Below are 22,249 nucleotides of genomic sequence, written 5' to 3'. Positions count from 1 at the left end.
TATTGTGAATGCACACAGCTGTGTGTATTTGTGTTTGAGTGCAGGTGTGTAATGGAGGTCAGAGGACAACTTGTGGAGTCTGTTTTCTCCTTCCACCTTTATGTGGTTTTTAATATTAAATTCAGGTCACCAGGCCTTTGCAGGAAGCACTTCCACATCACAGACTGAGCCTGCACAGCAGCCCTATTTTTAAATTTTTGAGGAACCTCCATACGATTTCCATAGTGGCTGCACTAGCTTCCATCTCTACCAGCAGGGGAAGAGGGCTCCTCTTTCCCACAGCCTTGCCAGTACTCCTTGTCATTCATTTTCTTGATCATAGCCATTCTGACAAAATAGAATTTCAAAATAGTTTTAATTTTCATTTTCCTGATGACAAATATTCATATGTAAGCCAGGGATAGTGGACCACGCCTTTAATTCCAGCACTTATGGTAGAGGCATGTGGCTCTCTGTAAACCAGAGGCACAGTGAGTTCCAGGCTACCTGGGCTACATATCGAGAACCTGTCTAAAAGAAAACAAACAAAACAATCAATCATATGGAAACATTTCCTTATGCATAGATAAGGAAATCCTAAGCAGATAAAAACACTGCTGGAGGTATCCCAATACCTGACCTCAAATTAGCCTACCAAGCGGAAGTAATAAAATCACCTGGTGCTAGCACAAAAACATACAGATAAATCAACACAATAGGATAGAGGACCCACCAGAAATAAGCCACACAGCTGTGGTGACCTAATTTTTGACAAAGGCATCCAAGAACATGCACTAGAAAAGAGTTCATTCAACAAATGCTGCTGACAAAACTCTGTGTCTATTCGCAGAAGAATGGACTTAGACCCACATCTTTCACTCTTCAGAATAGCCAACTGGAAATACATCAAATTTAAAACCTGAAATGCTGAAGCTGCTATAGAAAAGCACAGAGTCTACATCTGAAGTTACAGGTATAAGCAACTTTAGCCCAGGACTTAAAAGCACAGGAAATAGTCCCAAGAATCAACAAATCAGGCTACAGAAAATTAGCAAGCTTCTGTACAGTGGGGAAAATTAACATCAGAGGAGTCGGATGGCCTACAGAATGGGAGAAAATCTTTGCCTAGGAAGTTGATATCTAGAATATATAAAGAATTGCAAAAATTAAACTCCAAAGACAGGAAACTGCCAATCAATAAATGGGCTAAAGGAATAAACAGAAATTCTCAAAAAACAAAAACAAACAAACAAAAAAACACCAAAGATCAATGAATGCTTTTAATGCATTTGATTTTGAATCAATTTTTAGTAACTGTTCATTCAGAAAACTTTCAGTGTTTTTCATGACACCCATGTTCAGTTGTGTGGGCACCTATGAAATTGTGGCATTAATAAATTCAGTTCTAGCCAGGTGGTACAGGAGTTAATCCCAGCTACTTGGGAAACTGAGGCAAATGAGTTCAAACTCAGCTGGCCAAGTGAGACCTTGCCTCAAAATAAAAGGTAGAAAAGAAGGGTGAAGCAACAACTTCACAGAGTGTTTGTCTGCCATGTGGGTCTTGGGCTCAACCCCCAGCACTGGAGAGAGTGGGCAGGCATCTCGGTCTGTGCCTTCCACACAATGGGCATTCCTATCCCAAATCGTGTTCCTATCCCTGTGTCCTGAGTGACGGCACCTTTCCTTCCCTCCTCCTGTCATGATTCTCCAAAGCTCATCTCTAGTCTCCAGTTCATATTGCTGGACATTTCCTCTTAGGTCTAGCATAAACATGTCCCAAAATGAGATTCTTCATTGTCTCTGAATGTCTTGTTCATAAAAAAATGTTTTTAGTATTTGTACTGGCTGGTTTTGTGTGTCAACTTGACACAGCTAGAGCCATCAGAGAGGAAGGAGCCTCACTTGATAAATGCCTCCATGAGATCCAGCTGTAAGGCATTTTCTCAATTAGTTACTCAATGGGGGAGAGGGCCCAGCCCATAGTGGGTGGTGCCATACCTGGGCTGGTGGTCCTGGGTTCTGTAAGAGGTAGGCTGACCAAGCCATGGGAAGCAAGCCAGTGAGCAGCACCTCCAGCCTCTCCATGAGCTCTTGCCCCCAGGTTTTGGCCCTGCTTGAGTGCTTATTCCTTTTGTGATGGACATCACTGTGGAAGGGTGAGACAAATAAGGCCACTTCTCCCCAACCTGCTTTTGGTCATGGTGTTTTGTCAAGGTAGTAAAAACCCTATGACATATCACATTTTTCTTTCTTTTCTCTTTCCTTTTCTTCCTTCGTTCATGTTTGAGTACATGGTACATGTGGTGGCCATTAGAGGACAGTTTGCGAAAGTAAGTTCTTTCCTTCCACCATGTGGGTCCTGGGATCGATTTTGGGTTTTCAGGCTTGGCTACAAGCATCCTTCTCTATTAAGCCACCTCATCTGTCCTTGTTGATGGTTTCGTGAGACATGGTCTTGCTAGCCCTGGCTGACCTGGAACTTGTTATGCAGCTCAGGCTGGCTCTGAACTCATAGCAATCCTTCACGTCCTGGGATTACAGGCATACACCACAATGCCCAGCTTATCTTCCCTGATCACTATTCTGTAACTCCATGAAAGCACTTCCAGGAAAGGAGAGTGCCTTTCTTGGAAGGCTTTTTTACCCAGAATTCAGTCTGCTCTCGAAATTGCTTTGATCTGACCTAGCCAGCATCTACCAATACCACCTATTACTGTCTGCATCCTGTATAAGGGCCCTGAGCTGGTGTACCACTACACCTAATGCTCTTTATGTCTTCTTTGGGGAGGGTGTTCATCAGTCAATCCCAGAGTTAACCTCCTGCCTAGCATTTCTCTAAATATTATAACCCTGAATCTTTAAAAAAAAAGGGGGGGGGAAATGACTCTTATCTGGCTATTTCCTTCTGGGTGAGAATGTTATTATAATGGGGGCCATGGACATCCATTGCCTGGGGCGGGGGCAACAACTTAACATTTATTGTATATACACAGGAATGTATATGCGCCACAGCAAATATGGAGGTCACAGGACAATCTGTACATCGTTCCTTTCTCCCATCTTGTGGGTTCCAGGTATCAAACTCATGTTTTCAGGCTTCACAGGGAGTGACTTTACCCAGTCTCCACCAGCCCTCCAGGGGTATGCTATAGGAGGAGGCGGTCACAGCGGGAGGCTTCGCCGTCTTCTCAGTACCCTTCCATGTTCTAGTGTAGACTCTTTTTTTAAGGCTTTTTAAATCTTTTTAAATTTTTTTGTTTTATATTAATTACAGTTTATTCACTTTGTATCCCAGCTGTAGCCCCTCCCCTAGTTCACTGATAGGAGAGGTCCTCCTCCACTTCCCTCTGAGCCTAACCTATCAGGTCTCATCAGGCTGCACCCTCTTCCTCTGTGGACTGGGAAGGCTGCTCCTCCATCAGGGGGAGGTGATCAAAGAGCCAGGCCCTGAGTTCATGTCAGAGACAGTCCCTGTTCCCAGTACTAGGGAAACCACTTGGATACTGAGCTGCCATGGGCTACATCTGTGCAGGGGTTCTATGTCATCTCCTTGGTTGGAGCATCAGTCTCAGAAAAGACCCTTGAGCCCAGATTTTTTGGTTCTGTTGCTCTCCTTGTGGAGCTCCTGTCTCCTCCAGGTCTTTCTATCTCCCTCTTCTTTTGTAAGATTCCCTGCACTCTGTCCAAAGTTTGGCTGTGAGTCTCAGCATGTGTTTTGATACCCTGTTGGGTAGAGTCTTTCAGAGGCCCTCTGTGGTAGGCTCCTGTCCTGTTCCCTGTTTTCTCCCTCTTCCAATGTCCGTCCTGTTTGCCTTTCTGACTGAAGACTGATCATCTTACCCAGGGTCCTCCTTCTTGCCTAGTGTCTTTAGGTGTACAGATTTTTAGTATGATTATCCTATATTATATGTCTAATATCCACATATAAGTGAGGATATACCAAATGTGTCTTTCTGCTTTTGGGATACCTCATTCAGGATGATCTTTTCTAGTTCCCACCATCTGCCTGCAAATTTCATGATTTCCTTGTTTTTAATTGCTGAGTAGTATTCCATTGTGTAAATGTACCACAATGTCTGTATCCATTCCTCTATAGAGGGACATCTGGGTTGTTTCCAGATTCTGGTATTACGAATAAAGCTGCCACAACATGGTTGAGCAAATGTCCTTGCACCCTCAAGTGAGTGCATGCAGAACCCCAGGTCCAGGGTCCCTCTACGCTAGTGTAGAATCTTATCTCTAGTCAGTTGACTATGTCACAGCATCAGATGTTAGAGGAAACTCTTCAGTTTCCTCCGGTGTCAAATCCAGCAATGCTCTGTGGTTTTACGTTCTCAAATTAAAGTAACTCACATGGGACTCAGTAGTACAACAAGCAGTCAAAAGTTCAAGTCACACAAGCAAGGAAGCAGGAATGCAATCTTTAGACAGAGTAAGCAGGGCTGAGGGGCACCAGCGACTGTGGTATCTTCACTACCAAAAGCCTCTGGCTTCCCATGCGTTACTCAGTACGCCTGGCCCACCTTTGTCTTTCTCTTCCACTATTTACCTTTATGTAAACTGGTCGATATGTGGCCCACATTTTCGTCATCAACGCCACTGTTCATAATGTCACTTCTAAAAGTGATGTCTTCCTCTATCTTAAAGTCCTCCAAAGCTATCTTACAGAGGCCAGTGGAAATTCTGGGAATGTCTCAGTCAAGTTTCCATGCTCCCACAAACAAAAATACTTTATCCTCCAACACCATGATACTTTGATTTTATTCTCCAAAAATAAATAATTGTTCTTTGTGCTGAAATCACTTTTTAAAAATTTTTATCTTCTTCACCAGTCTAGTAACTGGAGCCATATTTATTTGTATGTCTTCTAGGTAGGGGAGAGTTTTCTTTTTTTGTTTTGCTTTTTTTTTTTTTAAAAAAAAAAAAAGGAAACTGAACACAGAGTAGGCAAGATGGCTCAGTGCATAAAGGCACTTGCTGTGTGAGCTGGGCCTCTGGAACCCACAGTAGGAGAACCAAGAGCTGGAAGTTGTTCTTTGATCCTTACACACATATACACACAAACAATAAAATGAATTTTTAATAAAAGGAGTGAACACAAACAATAGCTAGGTTTATTTAAAATACCAGCCCAAGAAAATCTCCCTGAAAAATACACAATACAAAATGTCTCCTGCTGATAAGACAATTGCTACAAAGAATAGGAGCACATTGTCTGGCTGATGCTGAAAATCAGCTCTGGGATCTGTGTGTCTCTCTGTTAATAGCAACCCAAAGGCTCATTGTCCTTAGCTGCCCTACTTGATTAGACATGCTGTGGCCATGGAGTGAGGCACTCCTGTGACTAACTTGACCCAGCTTCCCTACACTGGGGACTCAGCCTCACATGGTACTTCACAGTAAAAAGCAACATATTTCTAGTGGGAGCCTAAGTCACTCCAAATGGAAATCAAAGTCCACAAGGAAATCAAACTGAGCATGTCTAAATTAAACTAAGTCTCATGTTTAAAAAAATCATTTCAGAATTGCCTTCCAGCTGGACATGACAATATCTCTTTAATCTTTTGCACTTGGGAGACAGAGGCAGGTAGATCTCTGTGGGTTCAAGAGCAGCTTGATCTACACAAAGAGTTCTAGTCTTAAATGCAATAAAACACAGAATTGCCTTCTGTGTTTACCAAGAATACTGTGCTAGGGGTCATTCTTGATCTCTGATGACCTTAGGATCACTCTTGACTCTGGAAATTGCAGGAATTTGAAGGGCTATCTAGTTAGCTGAGGGCTGTCTAGTTTACCCATCTACCCTGAATGTTCCCTTTATGTCCAGCCTGCTTATCCACTTACAGTGAGAAATATCTCTCCAGACACCAGAGGGCTAGGAAGGGCCAAAAGCAGGGTTTGCCGAAATTGTGTCTTGAGTTCTTCCCAGCTGGCCAGCCCTGAAACAAACAAGCACCTGCCTCTGGAATGCAGTCCTTGATGTGGTGCTCAGTCTGTTTTCTCTCCGGTCATCTTCCACCCAGATAGTGTGGCCACTGATTTAGAAGCCCTAATATGTAGCCAATCCATTTACCATCTATATGGATAGCCAACAAAACATGAGCACTTTACTTTTCTCTAGCACTAAATTGAACATCTTAGTTCTCTTAATTGCCCTAAGTCTCAAATGCACCCTACTCCACCCTCAAACTTTTTCAGGAATTTCTCTTCTCCAGCATGTCTCTCTTGCGTTTTCCTTCCTCTTTCAACAATGAGCCAAATGGCTGGGCTTATCCAGACAAACACTAAGAGATAGTCCAATAATCTCAATTAAACCGACACATTCAACAACAGTCTGTTGGATTACTCCTGTCTCCCTCGAAAGCTCAAACACTAGAAACATACTCACCTTAATAAACTCTGTGGAAGACATTTTCACCATGGTTATCAGAGTATGGCTTTCTGCTTACAAACCTTCAGAATTAAGTTACTTTACTCATTAAATAATTAAATTATCTATGTGTTTCAACTCTTTAAACATTGCTCTTAGCATCCTCTAAAAAGAACACTTAAATACTTTTCTCATGTACAAATTAATACCATCAGGGACTATAACCAAATCAATAATAACCTCAAGTTCAATTTTGCAATTTTTTCCCCCTTACCTTTGTGGAAAAAGAAACTTCAGGCAAGGTCAAAGACAAATCAAGTTTAAATCCTAAGAGTCTTGAAGTTTTGTTAGCTAGTCTTGGAGACAAGGTTTTATGTAACTCAAGCTGGCCTAGAGCTCACTGCACACCCAGGCTGGCCTCAGACTCTTGACCGTCCTTCCTCCATCTCACAAGTGCTGGGCTTTCCAGATGTGTCCCACCACACCTGCTAGGCTACATCATTCTCCCCCAGTCTGGTCAACTGGTGCTTGAACCTAGGGCATGGTACCAGCTAGGCAGGTCCCCGTCACTGAGCTAAATACATCCTCAGCCAATGAAGATAATTTGTAAGGCGCTTCTGGGAGGATGTCGGTTCGATGCTTTAACAAGTTTCCTGAAAGCACACACTGTGTGAGTGGAACATGGCATAGTGCATGACCGGGAAAACACTAGTACTGCTTGCTGAACTCTGTACCTCAGCTGAGAGGAGCTGAGTACTTACCTGAAATAAAAACTTTTATGTATTTCATCTCAGAGAAACACCACCTAAGAATGAAACAGAAACTTCTTGTTAGTTAGCTGGCAGCCTGATGTCATATTGACACCTACCATTCACCAATAGTGTGCTGGACACTTTAGTCAGTGCTTTATGTAGTTACCTTGCTTCTCACTAAAATGGGGATCTAGGTATTTTTATTTTAAAATATGTGCCTGTGTTTGTGTGGGAGTAAGTATACTCAAATGATGCAGATGGTTGTGGAGGCCAGAGAGAGATGTCAGCTTGCCTGAGGCTGGAGTTACAGAAGGTTGCAGGTGCTTGACTCTGAACTTGAAGCTTCTGGAAGAGCAGCGAGTGCACTTATCTGCTGAGGTATGTCTCCAGCTCCTCTCATTTTTTGAGACTTGGTTTCATTATGTTGCACCCTAGCCTTGAACACACAATCTTCTGTTTCAGTCTGCTGAATAGCTAGAATTACAGGCATATGAAGCACCCAGTTCATGATGAAATAAAAATCTCAAAGCCTAGCATGCAGCCAAGACTAAACAAATAAAAAAAAAATAGTGGATTCAAGCCAGTTTGGTGCACACCTTTTATCCCAGCACTTGGGAGACAGAGGCAGGCAGATCTCTAAATTCAAGACAAGCCTGGTCTATAGAGTGAATTCCCGGATAGGCAGGACCACACAGAGAAACCAACCAACCAACCAACCACCCACCCAAGCAATCAACAAATAAACAAAATAGTGGTGGGTTCAAGGCATCAGTGTTATCTAAGATTAAGTGATTCCAATGTGCATGCAAAGCTCAGGACCATTAATACATACTTCCTCATGTGTGATAAAAGGAACTCAAGACTTTAAAATTAAATTATTTTAATTTAAAAGTGATCAAGGTTCACTGAACACAAAGCCCAGGTGCTCCCCAGTGAATGGTTAAAAACCCCTGATGTCAGAAGTTAAGGATCCTGTAGAACTTTTCAACAATTTCTTAACTTTTTCCCATTAAAAGCCAAAGTCCAAATGGGCAACAGGTTTCAGGTGATTGGCTTTATCCTCCCCTGCACTCAGCCAGTTCACCTGCACTTTAAGAGTACGCTAGAGAAGACCTAACAGAAAGTGGGCATCTAGAGTGTGGTGAGGCTCCATGCTGAGTACTTTCTATACACCAGCCTCTCTCCAGCCACTCTTCAACAAAGGCACCAACATCCTCACACAGGTAAGGAGCTGAGCCTTACATTTTAACACCAGGAACACTATACTATTTGGAAAGCATTCATACTGGTGATTTGTCCTTTTACCAGGCCCTCAAGTATCTTTATAACTGTATTATCCACCCTTCTGCCAAGGCTCTGACTGCTACATTAGAAAATAATATATGAGGGCTGGAGAGATGGCTCAGAGGTTAAGAGCATGAACTGATCTTGGAAAAGGATCAGAGTTTGATCCCCAGCACCTGCATCACGCAGTTCCCAATAACCAGCTCCAGAAGAATCCAACTCTCTGGCTTCAGTGGGCACTGGCATCCAAGAGCACATACCCATACACAGACCCACACACATAATTAGAATTTTTACATCTTTTTAAAAGGATAGTAAAAGACAAAAGCTCTCCTCCTTCGGAATTCCACTCAATTTCCAGTATCTGAAAGGGCCTCCCCCCTCCCTCCCTCCCACTCCAACGTCTCCATCCTTTGTCCCTCCCTCCCACTCCAACGTCTCCATCCTCCACAGTCTGCCCAGTCTTCCGAGGTCTCTCTGAGCACTCTACTACACAACAGGCCGACTCTGCCATCACTGCTGCTGTGCTGAGTCGAGTGTGACCTCAGGACCTGTTCTTATGGTTCTGGCTGCTCAGCTTTTCAAGAGGGGCATCCTAGGAGGGCAATAAATCCACCAATTTAGAGAAGTCTAACTGGAAACAACATTCAAGGTCACAGCAAGTCCTTATTTCAGGCTCACAAAGAGGAGTCTTTTTCATAGTTACACAGCAGCAAAGTCTAGAATTTAGATTCTTCCTACTACAATATGGTGCTAAGCCTGTACTAGATAGCTAGTAGATTATTAATATGCTGATGACCACCCCAAGATTTATGAGTTATTTGTTTCTTATCCAATACTAGGCTCTGTGCCTAGATGAATCCCTGACATAAAGTAATGGCTGAACAAAAATATTTTTCTTGAACCTGGGACTAAGGAAGACAAAATCCTTAAAAGTTAATTTATCAGAACACAGAGGATCCAGAATAATATCTCTTTATTCACATAGCAAAAATGTATAGTTTTCAAAGTCCTTTTATGTATCTGAGCCCATTTCACCCCTGAGTTAGATATGAAAAGAATTACCAGTCCAATAACAATTCCAGCACACTGTTATATTAAAGGCCAGACTCCTGAACAGTGTGTGTCAGAGCTGAGGCCTTCTTGCTTCTGTATCAGTCCAAACATTCACAGTGAACAGGTATGCCACACTCTTAGGCTAAAGGAAGTGATTCTATCTTTTAATAATCCACCAGTTCAGATCTTCTAACCTGAAATTTTCCTGTTTTTCTTCTGTTTAAAATTTTATCAAGGGTCCTTTCCATGAATGGTCCTTGGAGTATCAGTCTCTGCAGGGCCCCTGTTCAGAGGAAGCCCATAGGCTTCTCAGTTTCTAAGTGGGTTACCTAAAAGGGGTACAGTGGCTGGCTCTTCGATCACCTCCCCCTGGAGGGGTGCAGCCTTGCCAGGCCACAGAGGAAAATGATGCAGACAGCCTTTGATGAGACCTGATAGGCTAGGGTCAGAGAGAAGGGGAGGAGGTCCTCCCCTATCGGGGGACTAGGGAAAGGGCATAGGGGGAAAGAGGGAAGGTGGGTGGGATTGGAAGGAGCTGAGGGAGGCGGCTACAGTGGAGATACAAAGTGAATAAACTGTAATAAATAAATAAATAAAATTTAAAAATTGTATCAAGGGGCTGGAGAGATTCCTCAGTGGTTAAGAGCACTGGCTGCTCTCCCAGGGGCATTGGATTCCCAGCACCCACCCCTACCCACACAGGGCAGCTCATAGCTGTCTATTAACTACAGCCTCAGGGGGATCTAAAGGTCCCTTCTGGCCTTTAAGAGCTCCAAGCACATTTTATACTTGTGATCCTAGCAGCAAGGAAGCAGAGGCAGGAGGATCAGTACAAGTTCCAGGGCAGTCTGGTCTGCACAATGAGTTATATATATATAGGGCTATCCAATGGGGTGTGTGTGTGTGTGGGGGGAGACAGAGAGACAGGGCCAGGGAGGGAGGGGGAGAAAGGAAACAATGTCTCTCGCAGTAGTTCCCCAGGTCCATAAACAAACAACTATTTATTCACATTTAGAAAGTCTGTTCGTGGTAGAGTTTAATTTTTCCTGCCAGGTAGGCATTAAAAAGAAGCGAGTGATAGCAAATGCCCGAGAATCTTAACAGTCTTGGGGAAATGGGCAAACTCCCATAGTTAACAGGAACACGACATAGCTGGGGGACTTGGGGATAATGTTTTATGGAATAACTGGACCAATGTGTGCCCTCTGGGACTTATCGGGCAGGATAAAGGCTCTCTTTGGATGTATCAGGACAAACGTCTCTGGGAGCGCCGGGCAAACCTGTATATTCAAAGAATACTGAAAGAGCGGTAAACTCGGGAAGGACTACCACAGTTCTCAACCAAGGAGGAGGATGAATAACCACCCGGCAGGTAGTTAACGTAAGATAAGGTCTCCAAGTCAGTCAGGAAGAAAGCCGTGACTTCTCCTCGGGCGCCCTCTGCTTACCTCACAGGCTTCTACTCCAGCAACCTCCATCTTAACGCATCTTTCTGCGCAGGTGCCACACAGCCACAGCTTCCGTCCAGGGCTGGCCCCTCCCACCCCCGTGCCCGTCTTCAGCCACGCCCCTTTCTGCAGCCCCCTCCTCTACCAGGATACTGTTTAAGCATCCTAGAGATGAAAGTCTGTCTTTGAAGTACTTGAGTCCTAAATCCCTGAGGTGGCTGAGGCCAGAGATGAAATCCTCAGAGCCTTCCAGGAGCTGACTACACACGCTGTTGAGGGGAGACAGAGTAACAAGGGAGAGTGCTGCCCAGCGTTGGTAGCGTCCCTGTGGCTTCCCAGAGGGGACAGGTTAAAAAGTAGTGGAAAGGGTGGCTGGACATTCCAACAAGGACACAAGAATGTAAAAAGCGCAGAGGGGCAAGAGCGCACAAGCACGTAGGGAACTGTGAGGGCAATAATTCAAGTGGCTGGCTTCGGGATGGTGTGTGGGTGGGAGGTGGGTGTGTCCTCCCAGAAAGTGTTTCAGCTTGGGAGTCATGGGTGACTGCTTAGTAGCATTTAACTGATGGGGAAAGAGGAGGGCCCCAGAGGGTTGGCTCAGTGGTTAAGAGCACTTGTTCTTACAGAGATCCTGGGTTCAATTCCAAACATCCATATGGCAGCTATAACCACCCAAAACTCCAGTTCCAGGATCAGATGCCTTCCTTTGACCTCTGTGAGCATCAGACACCCAGGTGGTACACAGGCATATATGCAGGCAAAACACCCCCACCCCCAGCACACACACACACAATAAATAAGTAGGACAAAATTTTTAAGTACTTTTTAAAAAGGAGAGAGGCTGGGCTTTATCAGTGATCTAGTGGAGGTAAAATTAAAAACACTATTATGAGACTAGGAGTTAGAGTCTCTGAGAGCCAAACAGATGAGAGGGGCCATGACTAAGTAATAAAGACCTTAAACTTTCAAGATGTCTGGATTCTTCACCCTCTTAATCTGAGACAAAAGCCTGGAGCTTTTTAAAACCCTTCTCCCTTTCTTTACCCATCCTGCCAATGGAGGCCCTACTGATGGAGTGGTTCAAAAAGCTCAAGGTCAGATAAGGACATGTTTAGGCACAGCTGTAGGCCAACCAGCTGTCCTCCCTTTCTTCGAACTCAACAGCCCTAAATCAGGGGAGAAAGACCCTTTACATTTCACAAGTTTAGAAGCAGAGCTTCCATTTTTGCAAGAGGTTTGTCAGTGTGTGTGCCTGCTATATGGCAATGTTTTCTCACTAATAATATAAGGCTTTCTTCCAACTGCTGAATCTGTCTGCTCCCGTTTGCTGTGTTTGCAATTTTTCTACAGCTACCTGTCTATCATGGTTGAGATTTTTCTCCCCGTCTTTTAATTCCTTAACTGCCAGAAAAAATGAACACAGTCAACCCTTAACCCTTAATTGGTGGTAGTGGGACTAGAAAACAGATAATAGATTCATAGGAATATTTCATTTTTAAACATAGCCTATAAAATGTGAGCCACTCTGGCCAGCCCTAGGGGCAATTTTGATGCAGAAATGACAGGTGGTGGCTGTTTTAAAAGGGAAGCAGGGAGAAGCTTGAAAATGACTTGGCAACTGAACAAAAATTAAGCAAGCAATGGAAGTGGAGCTGGTGCTGATTGAAGGAGTATGTGAGGCCTACATTTCTTGTGTCACCTTGTCTGATACCAGCAAGCCTTATTTTAACCTTCCTTTTTCTAACCACAGCTTATCTTCCTTGAGAAGAGCTGGGACGAAATGCTTAAACTGTGCCGCCTATAGCAGCCTCAGCGCTGTGCTACTTTCTGTATTTCTCCTCAGTACACGTCTGCCTTGTTTCACAGCACAGGCTGTGGTCTGTCCTGGTAATCTTAGACAAGGAAGAAGTATGGGCTACTTTTTAGTGACATATGCCATCTCCTTCTCTTCTGGGCCTTTTGCAGGAAGGTGATATCCTAGGTAGCAAGACTTGATCAGACTTGGTTTTCTCGGTCAAAACCAAAATGATTCCAGTTAGTGACTGCTGAGCCAGCGCTCTTCCTAGCCACCTTAGCCACTTGGTTATGTGTGGAGTAGGGTTCGGGGGCTGGGGGCTGGGAGCTGGGCTGTAGCCAGGAGTTATTGCTTCTAAAGCTATCATTAAATATGATAAACATTTTTACAGTTTTCCGCATCTTCACAGAATTCCAGACTTTAAAGGTGCTATGAGATAATTTATTACAGTCTAGCCTAAAATTTATTGTAACAATGGCACATATAGCAACTAAAAACAGTGATGACGCTTGGTGTCTTCGTGCATTGACTGATGCACTGTGCAAATGCTGAGTGCTCAGCAATTTCAGGAGGCTACTGTCAGGAAATCCAAGGACCGAGTCACATTTCCGAGCAAGGGTCCGGGAACATCATCTGGCCCACTGACAGGGTCTGTCTCTGACCTTCTGGACAGCATTTGACGTCCCCTCCATCCAGAGGACTTACCAACCTGTGGGGACAGCAGCTGACCCCAAAGAGGAAGGCCAAAGACTAGATGTTTTCTGTAAGGAGGACAGCCAGAAGGTTGTAGCCACAGGTGACAACTCTTTCTAGACCTTTTACCACAATTTTTGGCTTTGTTCAAAGACTATTCAAGAAAATTCTGTGTGTGTCCTAAGCATCCCTCCTTGCTCACAGAAAGAGAGAGTTTGGGAGTACTCTGGGCTGGTGAGACCCCTGGTGCCTGGATTCCAAAGAAATGCTCTGCTCAGGGTTCCAAAGCACCATGTGAACCTGCTTTGACACATGACAGATATTCTGAGCAAAGGAAGTATCTCAGCTCCTTTGCAGGAGGCATCTTGTTCAGTTTCCAAGTCCTGTTCTCACTGGCGCCACACAAACCAGTCCTGCTGCTCAAGTGACAATGAATTCCATTCTGTGTCTTCTTGCTCTGGCCAATCTCCACGGAGTCAGCCAGGTACAAGCTCCAGTCCTTCTAAACAAGTTCTAATGATGAGCATCTAAGTGTCAAACTGGACAAAGTGTGGTTTAGAGAAAGGTACAAGTGGGAAGTGGAGTGGACCGTTGTCTACCAAGAATAGCTGACATTCTTGGAAATGCCTGTCCCTCTCCATTTATGGGAAGACCTACCTATGAAGGAGATCCCACAGCCCAACTCCTAGCACCACAGACCTACCGGTTAGGGATTCAGGACTTTTCTCTGAAAAGCCATAGTCTTACTACCCCAAGATTCTCCTTAGACATCCTTAACTGGGAGAGCCCACCTTCAGACTACGAGGACTCTATGCTGAAGGTCTGTGCAGTTGGATGCTGTCTGGTTGGCACACAAGCCAGAGATTTTCAACTCCCTTCCTCTGTGGAACGAGACTCTGATTTGAGCTTCACGAACTCCCGGGCTACCTCATCATTGCTCCTCTGAGACAGAATCCGGAGAATGGTCATGCCTGTCTCATCCATGTGGATCTTCCGGCCCAGCGGGCACCAGCAGGCACAGCTGCCCTTGGCTGCCACATCCCTCAGAGGCATCACTGCCAGTCCTATCACATGATCCTCCCGGGCAAAGCAGTAATCCTTCACACAGATCTGCAGCTCATAGGCCTCTGGACCTTCTTCATTTCCCAGGAGGCTATGAGCACAGGATAGAGGAAAAAAAAAGCAGAAATGAACATTTTCTGCTGAATTCATCTAAGTTTGACATGTAAATCATCTATCTACTCCCAGTCTCTTCAGCCTTACCCCAGCACTCCCCAATTCCAGAGCTCTGTAGGTTTCCTACTCTATAACTTACAAGTGAAATGTCTCATTGTACTTGGGAGTCCAGTTGTTGCTTTTAGACTTGGTTGTGAATTTCCTCTTCTTATCACCTTGTTGTGGGCCAACCATGGTCACTTCCACAAAAGGCCGGAACATACCTGCTGTCTGCCACTTGAGGTCATTGGCTGCTACCACTGCCCAAACAAGGGAGATGTGTGAGTATTCCCATGTTCCCCTTGGGAAGGGCTGGGCTGGAGCACTGGGATGGGCAGCCCCTGCTTTTTAGAGATGAATGGCCATGGTCAAGAAAGTGTCAACAGCACTTACCTTTCACCGTGACCTTATGCTCCCCAGTGCCAGGATGTGTAAACAAGTCCACCTGAATAGACACTTCTCCCACAGGATCATCCACACCGGCCCCTGAGAGACAGACAGATGACTGCCCACTGGAGAACTAGATTCCAGGACAAATAAGGGTTTAAAATGGCCAACCTCACACCCTACCCTGAAGCAAGAAGGAATCACCCACAGTAGTCATGGGGAAGTAACAGATGAAAGGAGGAACAAAAGGAAGAGAAAGAATGAGGCAGTGCACTATAACACAGAATAAAATGGCAGCATCTTGGGAGAAAATTAGAAAATGCACTAAGAATTCTCTCCCTCCTCCCTCCTTCTCTTTGCCTTTTGCTCTTACTCCCTAAGTAGTGTAGGCTAGACCTGAACTTGAGTGCCTCCTGCTTCAGCATCTTGATTTCTCAAATTATAGGCATGCACTACTGTGCCCTGACTTATGCTATCTCTGAATGCTCTAGGCAAGAGAAGAAGCAAACTTATTCTTGTCCTTGGGATTTCTGGGTATACTTGCTTGGGAGGCCTTCTTTGAACTATTTCAATCTATACAACAATTCTCCAGTCACAGTGTTTGAAGAGAGTCAGTCATACACTGCCAAGGTCTAAGATCTACATAAAGCTCCTCAGCTTCTAACAGCTGGTTCAGCCATCCCCAGCAGACAGGTCACGGTAGTTCACAGGGGCAGTCAGGGTTGGATTCATGTCTGCATAATGTAAAGGAACATACCCTTTTCTGGCCGAATGTCCTCGTTAGCAGTAAACCTAATACCTTTCCCATCATGTACTGAGCGAGGACAGGAAGTCAAGAGGTGAGCAGCAGGAGAATAGACAAAGAAGAGTGGTTAGAGGTCAGAGAGTTACAGCCATTTGAGAGAGTTCATAGACATAGAAGCTCAGACTGGGACAGGATGCAGAAGCCCAAGACCCAAGGTCAATGCCTGCGTGTTCCACATTAGCCTCCTCAGATTGGAGAGCAACAAAATCATGACAAAACAGTAGAAAATGTAGACAGAAAGTACCTAAGGCCAGCAGGGCAAGGGAGAGATGGCAGGTTCTGATTTCCTAGCCCCTTAGGTGACAGCAGACAAAATCATGCATACATAGTCTCCCTATGGTATAGCCCTGCTAGTACTTCAGGCTCCTTCTTCACTGTTACTACCTATAGCTCAGTGCTTCCAAAATGCCTTTCTGGATTCACTCAGAACCTCCCTGATATTACAAGCTTGACATGTCCTCAGCTTTCCAAAAGTTCTCCCCATCCTCTTCAGACATCCCCACACCTGCTTCTCTTGTTTTGTCCTGCAGACCCTGGACTAAGGACAGCTATAGAAAATGGAACAGTAATATACAATCCTTCCATTTCCTCTCTTCCAGTCACGTCTAGTCTTAACTGTCTAGATGTCCTCCTTCTGGTCCAGCCACATCCACAGCAGTGAGTCGACCTCCCACTCCTGCTGTGCCATCAGGTTCACAGTGCTGGCTGGCTGCCTGAGTCAGTGTGCCTGCAGGTGCCTCCTGGAAGGATCCTGCTTCAGGACCAGGTCAGAATTAGAGGATAAGCCTCTCCTTGCAGATGTGCTTTGGTTTGAACAGGCATAACCATGAATAAGAAGTAGTTTAGGGGCTAAAAATTCCCAAGACAAAAATCTGTCCTTCCCCCAAAACAAGCCAACCCAGCTGTCTGGTCCCCAGTGCATAGGCATCATTCTTGAGCTACAGCCTCTGCTATGTATACCCTTCAGCTGTCCACGCTTTGCCTTAGTCTTCTTTTTATCCATGCTGTAGGGTCTGGGGAGTCCTTTGCTCTTTCTCTCCAAAACACCACCAGGTAAAGCTCTAAGGCTCCACGTGTATCCTACCATTCCCTGTCAAAGCTTCCTCACAAACATTTCTTCCTTCTTCAACATTATGAATCTGAGCCCAATAAATGTGCACTGGGAAGGAAATTTCCAGGGACAAGAATAAAGAAATCCCAGACACATTTTCAAAGCCCCCATGACTCTCATTCTCCTGCCTAGTATAGGTATATGCCTGGGTAAGTACTGAAGATAAGGATTTAATGTTGAGATTCAAGCTTGAAGGAGAAATTGGATCCTCTCCACAGGCTAAGTAATAGTAATTCCCTACAGGCACTGTATATGGGAGGGGAGGTGGGAACACATAGCCTGTGGGCTCTTACCCTGGGCAGTTTGTGAACGCACAAATGTCTTGATGAGCGTGTCTGTTGTCTGTGTATAAAGAGACAGGGCATAACGCAGAGACTGCAGGTCTGGGCTCTTTTCCAGGAAGGTTTTCTTCAAACCATTGCCTCCTGCATGGAAGTATTGCTGAAAGATAAATGAGCACCTGCTTTATCCCCTCACAGAGGCAGCACCCCAACTGGCCTTTGACAAACTGTGATCGGCAGTGCCCACAGAGCCAGCCACAGCCCTTCAGCATCACTTGGGGCAGATTCTGTTTGAGGGGCAGGTGCTATTTGAAGAAAGGACTCATCTAGTTGGGCAGGTATGAGATAAAAGAATTTTAGGTAGAGAGAAGAGCCAAAAGTAGGGAACTCGACACCTCAGAGATACTTCCCCAGATGCCTAAGTCACAGTTCACATGCACCTGACGTGTTATCACCTGACCACTCTTGTGTCTTGGACTTGGAATCATTTCTCTTTCTCTCTCTATCCCTAAAACTGCCTAGGCCTTGTTCTCTGGATGTGGAAGCTAAGAGCCTGACAGCTAGTCTGGCAGGGTGAAACACCAAGGACAAGTGTGCACAGGAGAGTCTAGAAAAGGGGAAAGTCTCCACCTTGATGGTGTCCAAGGCCAGGTCGAGGACGGCACACTGCTTTGGAGTGAGATTCCTTGTTTCCTCTCGTACCATGTGGTCCTGGAATCCCAGAGAAAGCAGTAGTAGGAGAGCCCAGACAGTCATAAATGCAGTGCCCCCTCAGCCAGTTCAAAAATAGGACCCACAGTAGTCACTATCGCTCCTACTTTAAGCCCGAGGCACCACCCCCCCACACACACACTGCAGCCTCATGGACCCCACATCCCGAGAACCTTGAGTTTGGAAAGCTGGCTCAGCTCCTTGGCAGCAGTTAAGATCAGCTGGGTGCCCTGGGCAGAGAGAGATCAGTCAGAAACAGAGGACTGCAGACATGATCAGGAAGTGCAGAGTGAGGGAAAAGAAGACAATGGGAGCAACTGGGTGGGTGGTGCTCTTACTGTGTGGTCAGTGAGTGGGGGCAGGACGATCACCCGTTCCATGGTATTCATCACCACCCTCCAGAGCTCCTTCAGGACTCGCTTCAGAACAGTCTTCTCACACACAGCGGCAAAAAGCGTCAGGCTACAGATGCAGTCAACAGGTGAGGCTAGGGAAAAGTCTGCAATGCCTGCTCCCACTGAGGCTTCTCTGTCTGATGGCCTCAGCTTGCCTTTTCCTCTCAGAGTGCTATACTCACTTGCCATCCAGGAAATCCATAAGAGGTCGCAGCACACTGTCTGCATCCTGAGCCACCGAGGTCCTGGCATTGGGGGATGCATTCCCTGTGCCCCGAACTTGGCCCAGGATGTCAGCCATTTGTCGAACGCATTCATCAATCCGCACCTGGAAGCTACACATGGGCCCACAGTACAGCCCTCCCTGCCCCCACATTGATACTGGAGCAACAGGAGAAATTTAAACTCTTTAGGCTACATCTCCATGAGGGACAATAAGCAGGCATATCTAAAGACCTGCAGCCGGATGGGGATGGGTAGCAGCTCTAGGAAAGGCCAGGAACTACATCTGGTTCTAAAGGCCATGTAATTTGGGGGCCACTGACCTGTTTCCAAACACCATGCTGAGCTCATCCAGAACTGTATTCAGTTTCACCTGCAGCTCCTTCAGACTGTCTGCAGCTTCAGAGTCCAGCTGTATCCACAGGGATGACCAGGTCAGGCTGCTTCTTCTTACTTCTTTATATACCATTATTTCCCTTCTTAGGGCCAAGTCCCCAACACCCCCTTCTCCATCCTAGAACCATATCTCAGTGCTCTCTCCTCCTTCCTAAGACTATATCTCAATGTTTACTCCTCTCTCCTAGGCTAATATTTCAAATTTCTCCACCTTTCTAGGACCACCCTCCCCAAGCCCAATTGTTCAATGGCTAATTCTCCTTCCTAGGACCATACCTCAAATATCTGGTTCTCTCTCGTGTATGCTTATTCCTCTGGGTTAGTACTATATCCCAGCGGCCACGTTAGCTTTCTAGGGTTTTACCAGAATGCCTACCTCAAGTGAAGCCATTTTAAGTCTGAAGCTAAACACCTAGCCTTAATTGAGAGAGGGTGGAGTTCTATGGCAAGGCAACTCAGCCCAGGTAAAACACAGTACCCATATACCCTCAGACTTACCTCTTGGCCTCCCATGGCCTCAAACATCTTCTCCAGCTGGACCCTCAGTTGCTGCATGTTATTCATCAAGATACAGGGCTTTGGGGACAGACAGATCCCTTCAGTCTTAGCTCCTTTCAGCACAACACCCGTTAGTATAGGGTCCCTCATTTTTTTAACTATTCCAAGGCTATAGGGACCGCACACTGCATAGATCTCACCCTAAAGACTTAGATATAGAGCCAATTTAAATGACTCTCTTTAAACAAAGTCTAGCAGCAAACATTTTTGCCTAAATTTAGGCTAGGTAGTAGTTATACAAGGGCGCATGATATTACTCTTTAGAACTCTGTGAATGTCTATATTTTATTAAACAAAAGACTAAGTAAATACTTAGTGGAGGAAAAAAAATCACAAAACGGAGGCTCAGAGGTAATGTCTCATTATCTTGTGTCATGAGTCTCAAACAAAGCATGAAGGGAGCCACAAGTCAAGAACACTGAGGCCCATTCAAATGTCCCACTCCCTTCCTCTCAGTGCCCAGTGCCTGGCCCTACCAGTTTCTCCTTTGTGCAGTAAGCTGGGAAGTTCTTTGATAAGATGTCTGCATACTGCATCAGCACTTTCCCGATGGTCTGAGAAAAGAGAAGAAAACCTTTCACGTCACCACAAAGGCCCTACCTGACATCCCATTTCTCATCCCAGCACCATAACAGCGGGAGCTGGCTACAGTGGTGCACATATATAGTCCCAGCACTCATGAGGCACACACTTGGACCACTTCAGGTTCAAAGCCAACCTGGGCTACATAATGGATTCTAGGCCAGCCAGGGCTATATAGCAAGACCAGGTCTCAAATATACGAAACAAAACAAACCCCCAAAATATCAAGAAAGCAAAGGACTCTCACAGAAAGAAGCAGTGCTCCTTCTCAACTGCAGAACAGAACTGAGACCTTGTCTGTCTGCTTGAGACATAGCAAAGGGAAAGCAGGTAATGTAAGGCTTTGCCTGAAAGCCACCATGGAAGAGGGTGGAACTCAGGCCTATGAGTAGGTGTGAATGTGAAGGGGCAAGGGTCCAGGAGATCCTCTGTTACCTTCGCAAACCTTCTCATATAGTGGGCAAGGATGGTGGGGTCCGGGCATTCCAACTTCCGGATGATCTCAAAGCTCTGGTTGAGTTGTGTAAAGACGTCCACCACAGAACAGGAAAAGAGTGCATGCTCAGATGTCTGCTGGAACTAAGTAAGAACACACATGAGGTAACCATCTGTAGCCTTAGGCTTTGAAAGAGCTCTGTTTAGCAGGGGTGGTTCCATGCTCTCCATAGGTTTCCTGCAGATTCTATAGGACAGGGCAGATCAGCCGAGCAGAAGCCCAAAGCTTACAGCTAATAGCTGAATGCTGAGACCTGGGCTGACCACGGATAGTCAAAGTCCCTGACTTACCCCATCCTTCTTATCTCGTTCCAGGGCCCCATGCAGGAACTCCAGGGACACATCTTCATTCTCATGTAGCCACTGCAGCACAAACTGCTCAAACCACCTGTAGTCAGGACCAAAAACTGAAGGTAACAGTATATACTGGTATATATCTGACAGCTCCTCTAGAGGATGGACTCTTCTCGAGTACAGGGTATCACAACTTCTCTTTCTACAGCAGACTGCAACAGGCAATCTGAGCCTAGCCTACTGAACTCCTTACCCACTCAGAAGCTGCCCTCTTCTTTGCCCAGACTCACGTGGGATACTCAGGCGCCTGCCCCTGGAGCGCAGGCAGGTCCTGCACATACTCATTGTACAGCCACTTCACCTTGAAGTGCAGGTTCATGTAGTCGGCGCTCTGGCACAGCCGGTCTTTTTCATGTTCTAGTAAGGAGAGGAAGCTGGATCAAGCTTCAGCAATAGCCATGGTTCCTGCATGTCCTAAGGCAGTAGACGAATGGCTCTGCCAGAGAGCCTAGAAGACAGGGAACTGGCGAGTCCTCCTGATGTCCTGACGCCTGCCTTCACACCCACACTGAGTAGTGCCCTACTCAGCCATCCTCTGAGAGCCTGGACCAACCTTGGCTTACAGAGGCTAACTAAGGAAAGTCTAGAGTCTTCTCGCTCTAACTTTTACAAGTACAAAGTGAGGACTCTGGTCTCTGCTGAAGAAAAGAAAGTGTGCTAATGATAATTAGTGAGTCTGCCAGGGACTAGAAGGTGCTGGTGGGAAGGAAAGACAAGTGTTGTTTATTTTCAAACTTAGTAACTGATCTAGCCTATCCTAAATGAAGAGATATTGAGTTGTACACAGCATGAATATGTTAATGGAAACCACTAGAGATAGAGAAAACCAAACACAAAGACAGTGAAACAGCCATATGATAAAACCCTGCAGTGAGGTGAAGAGCTCCCAAGAAGAGCTGAAACACAGAAAAAGAGCTCTCAGGGAAATGTGCAATAAGGATCATTAGTTTGAAAACTATGCAAACACAGAACAGGCCACCATGCTGAAGCAAATAGGACTACTACTATGGAGTTGATGGGTTAGCTAGCTGAATCACAATCTAGGCTGAAGCTTGCTCACGGCTGACCCTGAGTCTAGGGTAATGACCACACAGTATCTTCATACCTACCCTTTAGAGCTGAAGTATTAATTTGGATAATAAAAGTCAATGTGTGCTAATATAAAGGTTACAAAGAAGGAGAAACTAAATAAGAGAGAAAAAGCTGCTGGCATCCTTGGAGATGCCATTGCTCATCTTCGAGACAGCATAAGTATTATTCCTCCAAGACAAAGCAGAACATGTAGTCTGGGGATACTGGCTCTAGTGACTAGTGCAGCAGACACTCATCATGGACAGGGAAGCCTGGGCCACAGTGTGAA

The 22,249-nt window shown here is 45.5% G+C and overlaps 2 protein-coding genes across 14 annotated transcripts in view; both read right to left on the bottom strand.

The window, feature by feature from the left end:
* Positions 1-10,964, bottom strand: part of LOC110547119 (phospholipid-transporting ATPase FetA) — a 115,756-nt gene extending 104,792 nt beyond the window's left edge. The window contains exons 1-2 of one of the 4 annotated variants that reach the window (XM_060378531.1): positions 10,890-10,964; positions 7,111-7,154 (exon numbers count right to left, since the gene is read on the bottom strand). In XM_060378531.1, coding sequence (XP_060234514.1) covers positions 7,111-7,138 — 28 coding nt within the window. In that variant the 5' untranslated portion in view covers positions 7,139-7,154; positions 10,890-10,964. Of the gene's footprint in view, positions 1-7,110; positions 7,157-10,889 lie in introns of those variants that run through there. The other 3 variants (XM_060378538.1, XM_060378555.1, XM_060378546.1) reach the window with 3 other exon arrangements.
* A 2,139-nt stretch (positions 10,965-13,103) lies between these two features.
* Positions 13,104-22,249, bottom strand: part of Unc13b (unc-13 homolog B) — a 209,801-nt gene continuing 200,655 nt past the window's right edge. For 6 of the 10 annotated variants that reach the window (XM_060378463.1, XM_060378444.1, XM_021634448.2 and 3 more), the window contains 14 exons: positions 21,120-21,246; positions 20,827-20,923; positions 20,476-20,619; positions 19,935-20,012; positions 19,399-19,476; positions 18,828-18,916; positions 18,465-18,617; positions 18,226-18,349; positions 18,061-18,117; positions 17,807-17,887; positions 17,189-17,336; positions 14,986-15,078; positions 14,693-14,852; positions 13,104-14,530 (listed from right to left, as the gene is read on the bottom strand). In XM_060378463.1, coding sequence (XP_060234446.1) covers positions 14,245-14,530; positions 14,693-14,852; positions 14,986-15,078; positions 17,189-17,336; positions 17,807-17,887; positions 18,061-18,117; positions 18,226-18,349; positions 18,465-18,617; positions 18,828-18,916; positions 19,399-19,476; positions 19,935-20,012; positions 20,476-20,619; positions 20,827-20,923; positions 21,120-21,246 — 1,715 coding nt within the window. In that variant the 3' untranslated portion in view covers positions 13,104-14,244. Of the gene's footprint in view, positions 14,531-14,692; positions 14,853-14,985; positions 15,079-15,736; positions 15,794-17,188; positions 17,337-17,806; positions 17,888-18,060; positions 18,118-18,225; positions 18,350-18,464; positions 18,618-18,827; positions 18,917-19,398; positions 19,477-19,934; positions 20,013-20,475; positions 20,620-20,826; positions 20,924-21,119; positions 21,247-22,249 lie in introns of all 10 variants that reach the window. The other 4 variants (XM_060378471.1, XM_060378439.1, XM_060378426.1 and 1 more) reach the window with 1 other exon arrangement.

The sequence above is a fragment of the Meriones unguiculatus genome, chromosome 1, assembly GCF_030254825.1.
Source record: "Meriones unguiculatus strain TT.TT164.6M chromosome 1, Bangor_MerUng_6.1, whole genome shotgun sequence".
Taxonomy (NCBI): domain Eukaryota; kingdom Metazoa; phylum Chordata; class Mammalia; order Rodentia; family Muridae; genus Meriones; species Meriones unguiculatus.
This window is presented reverse-complemented; position numbering and strand designations above follow the sequence as displayed.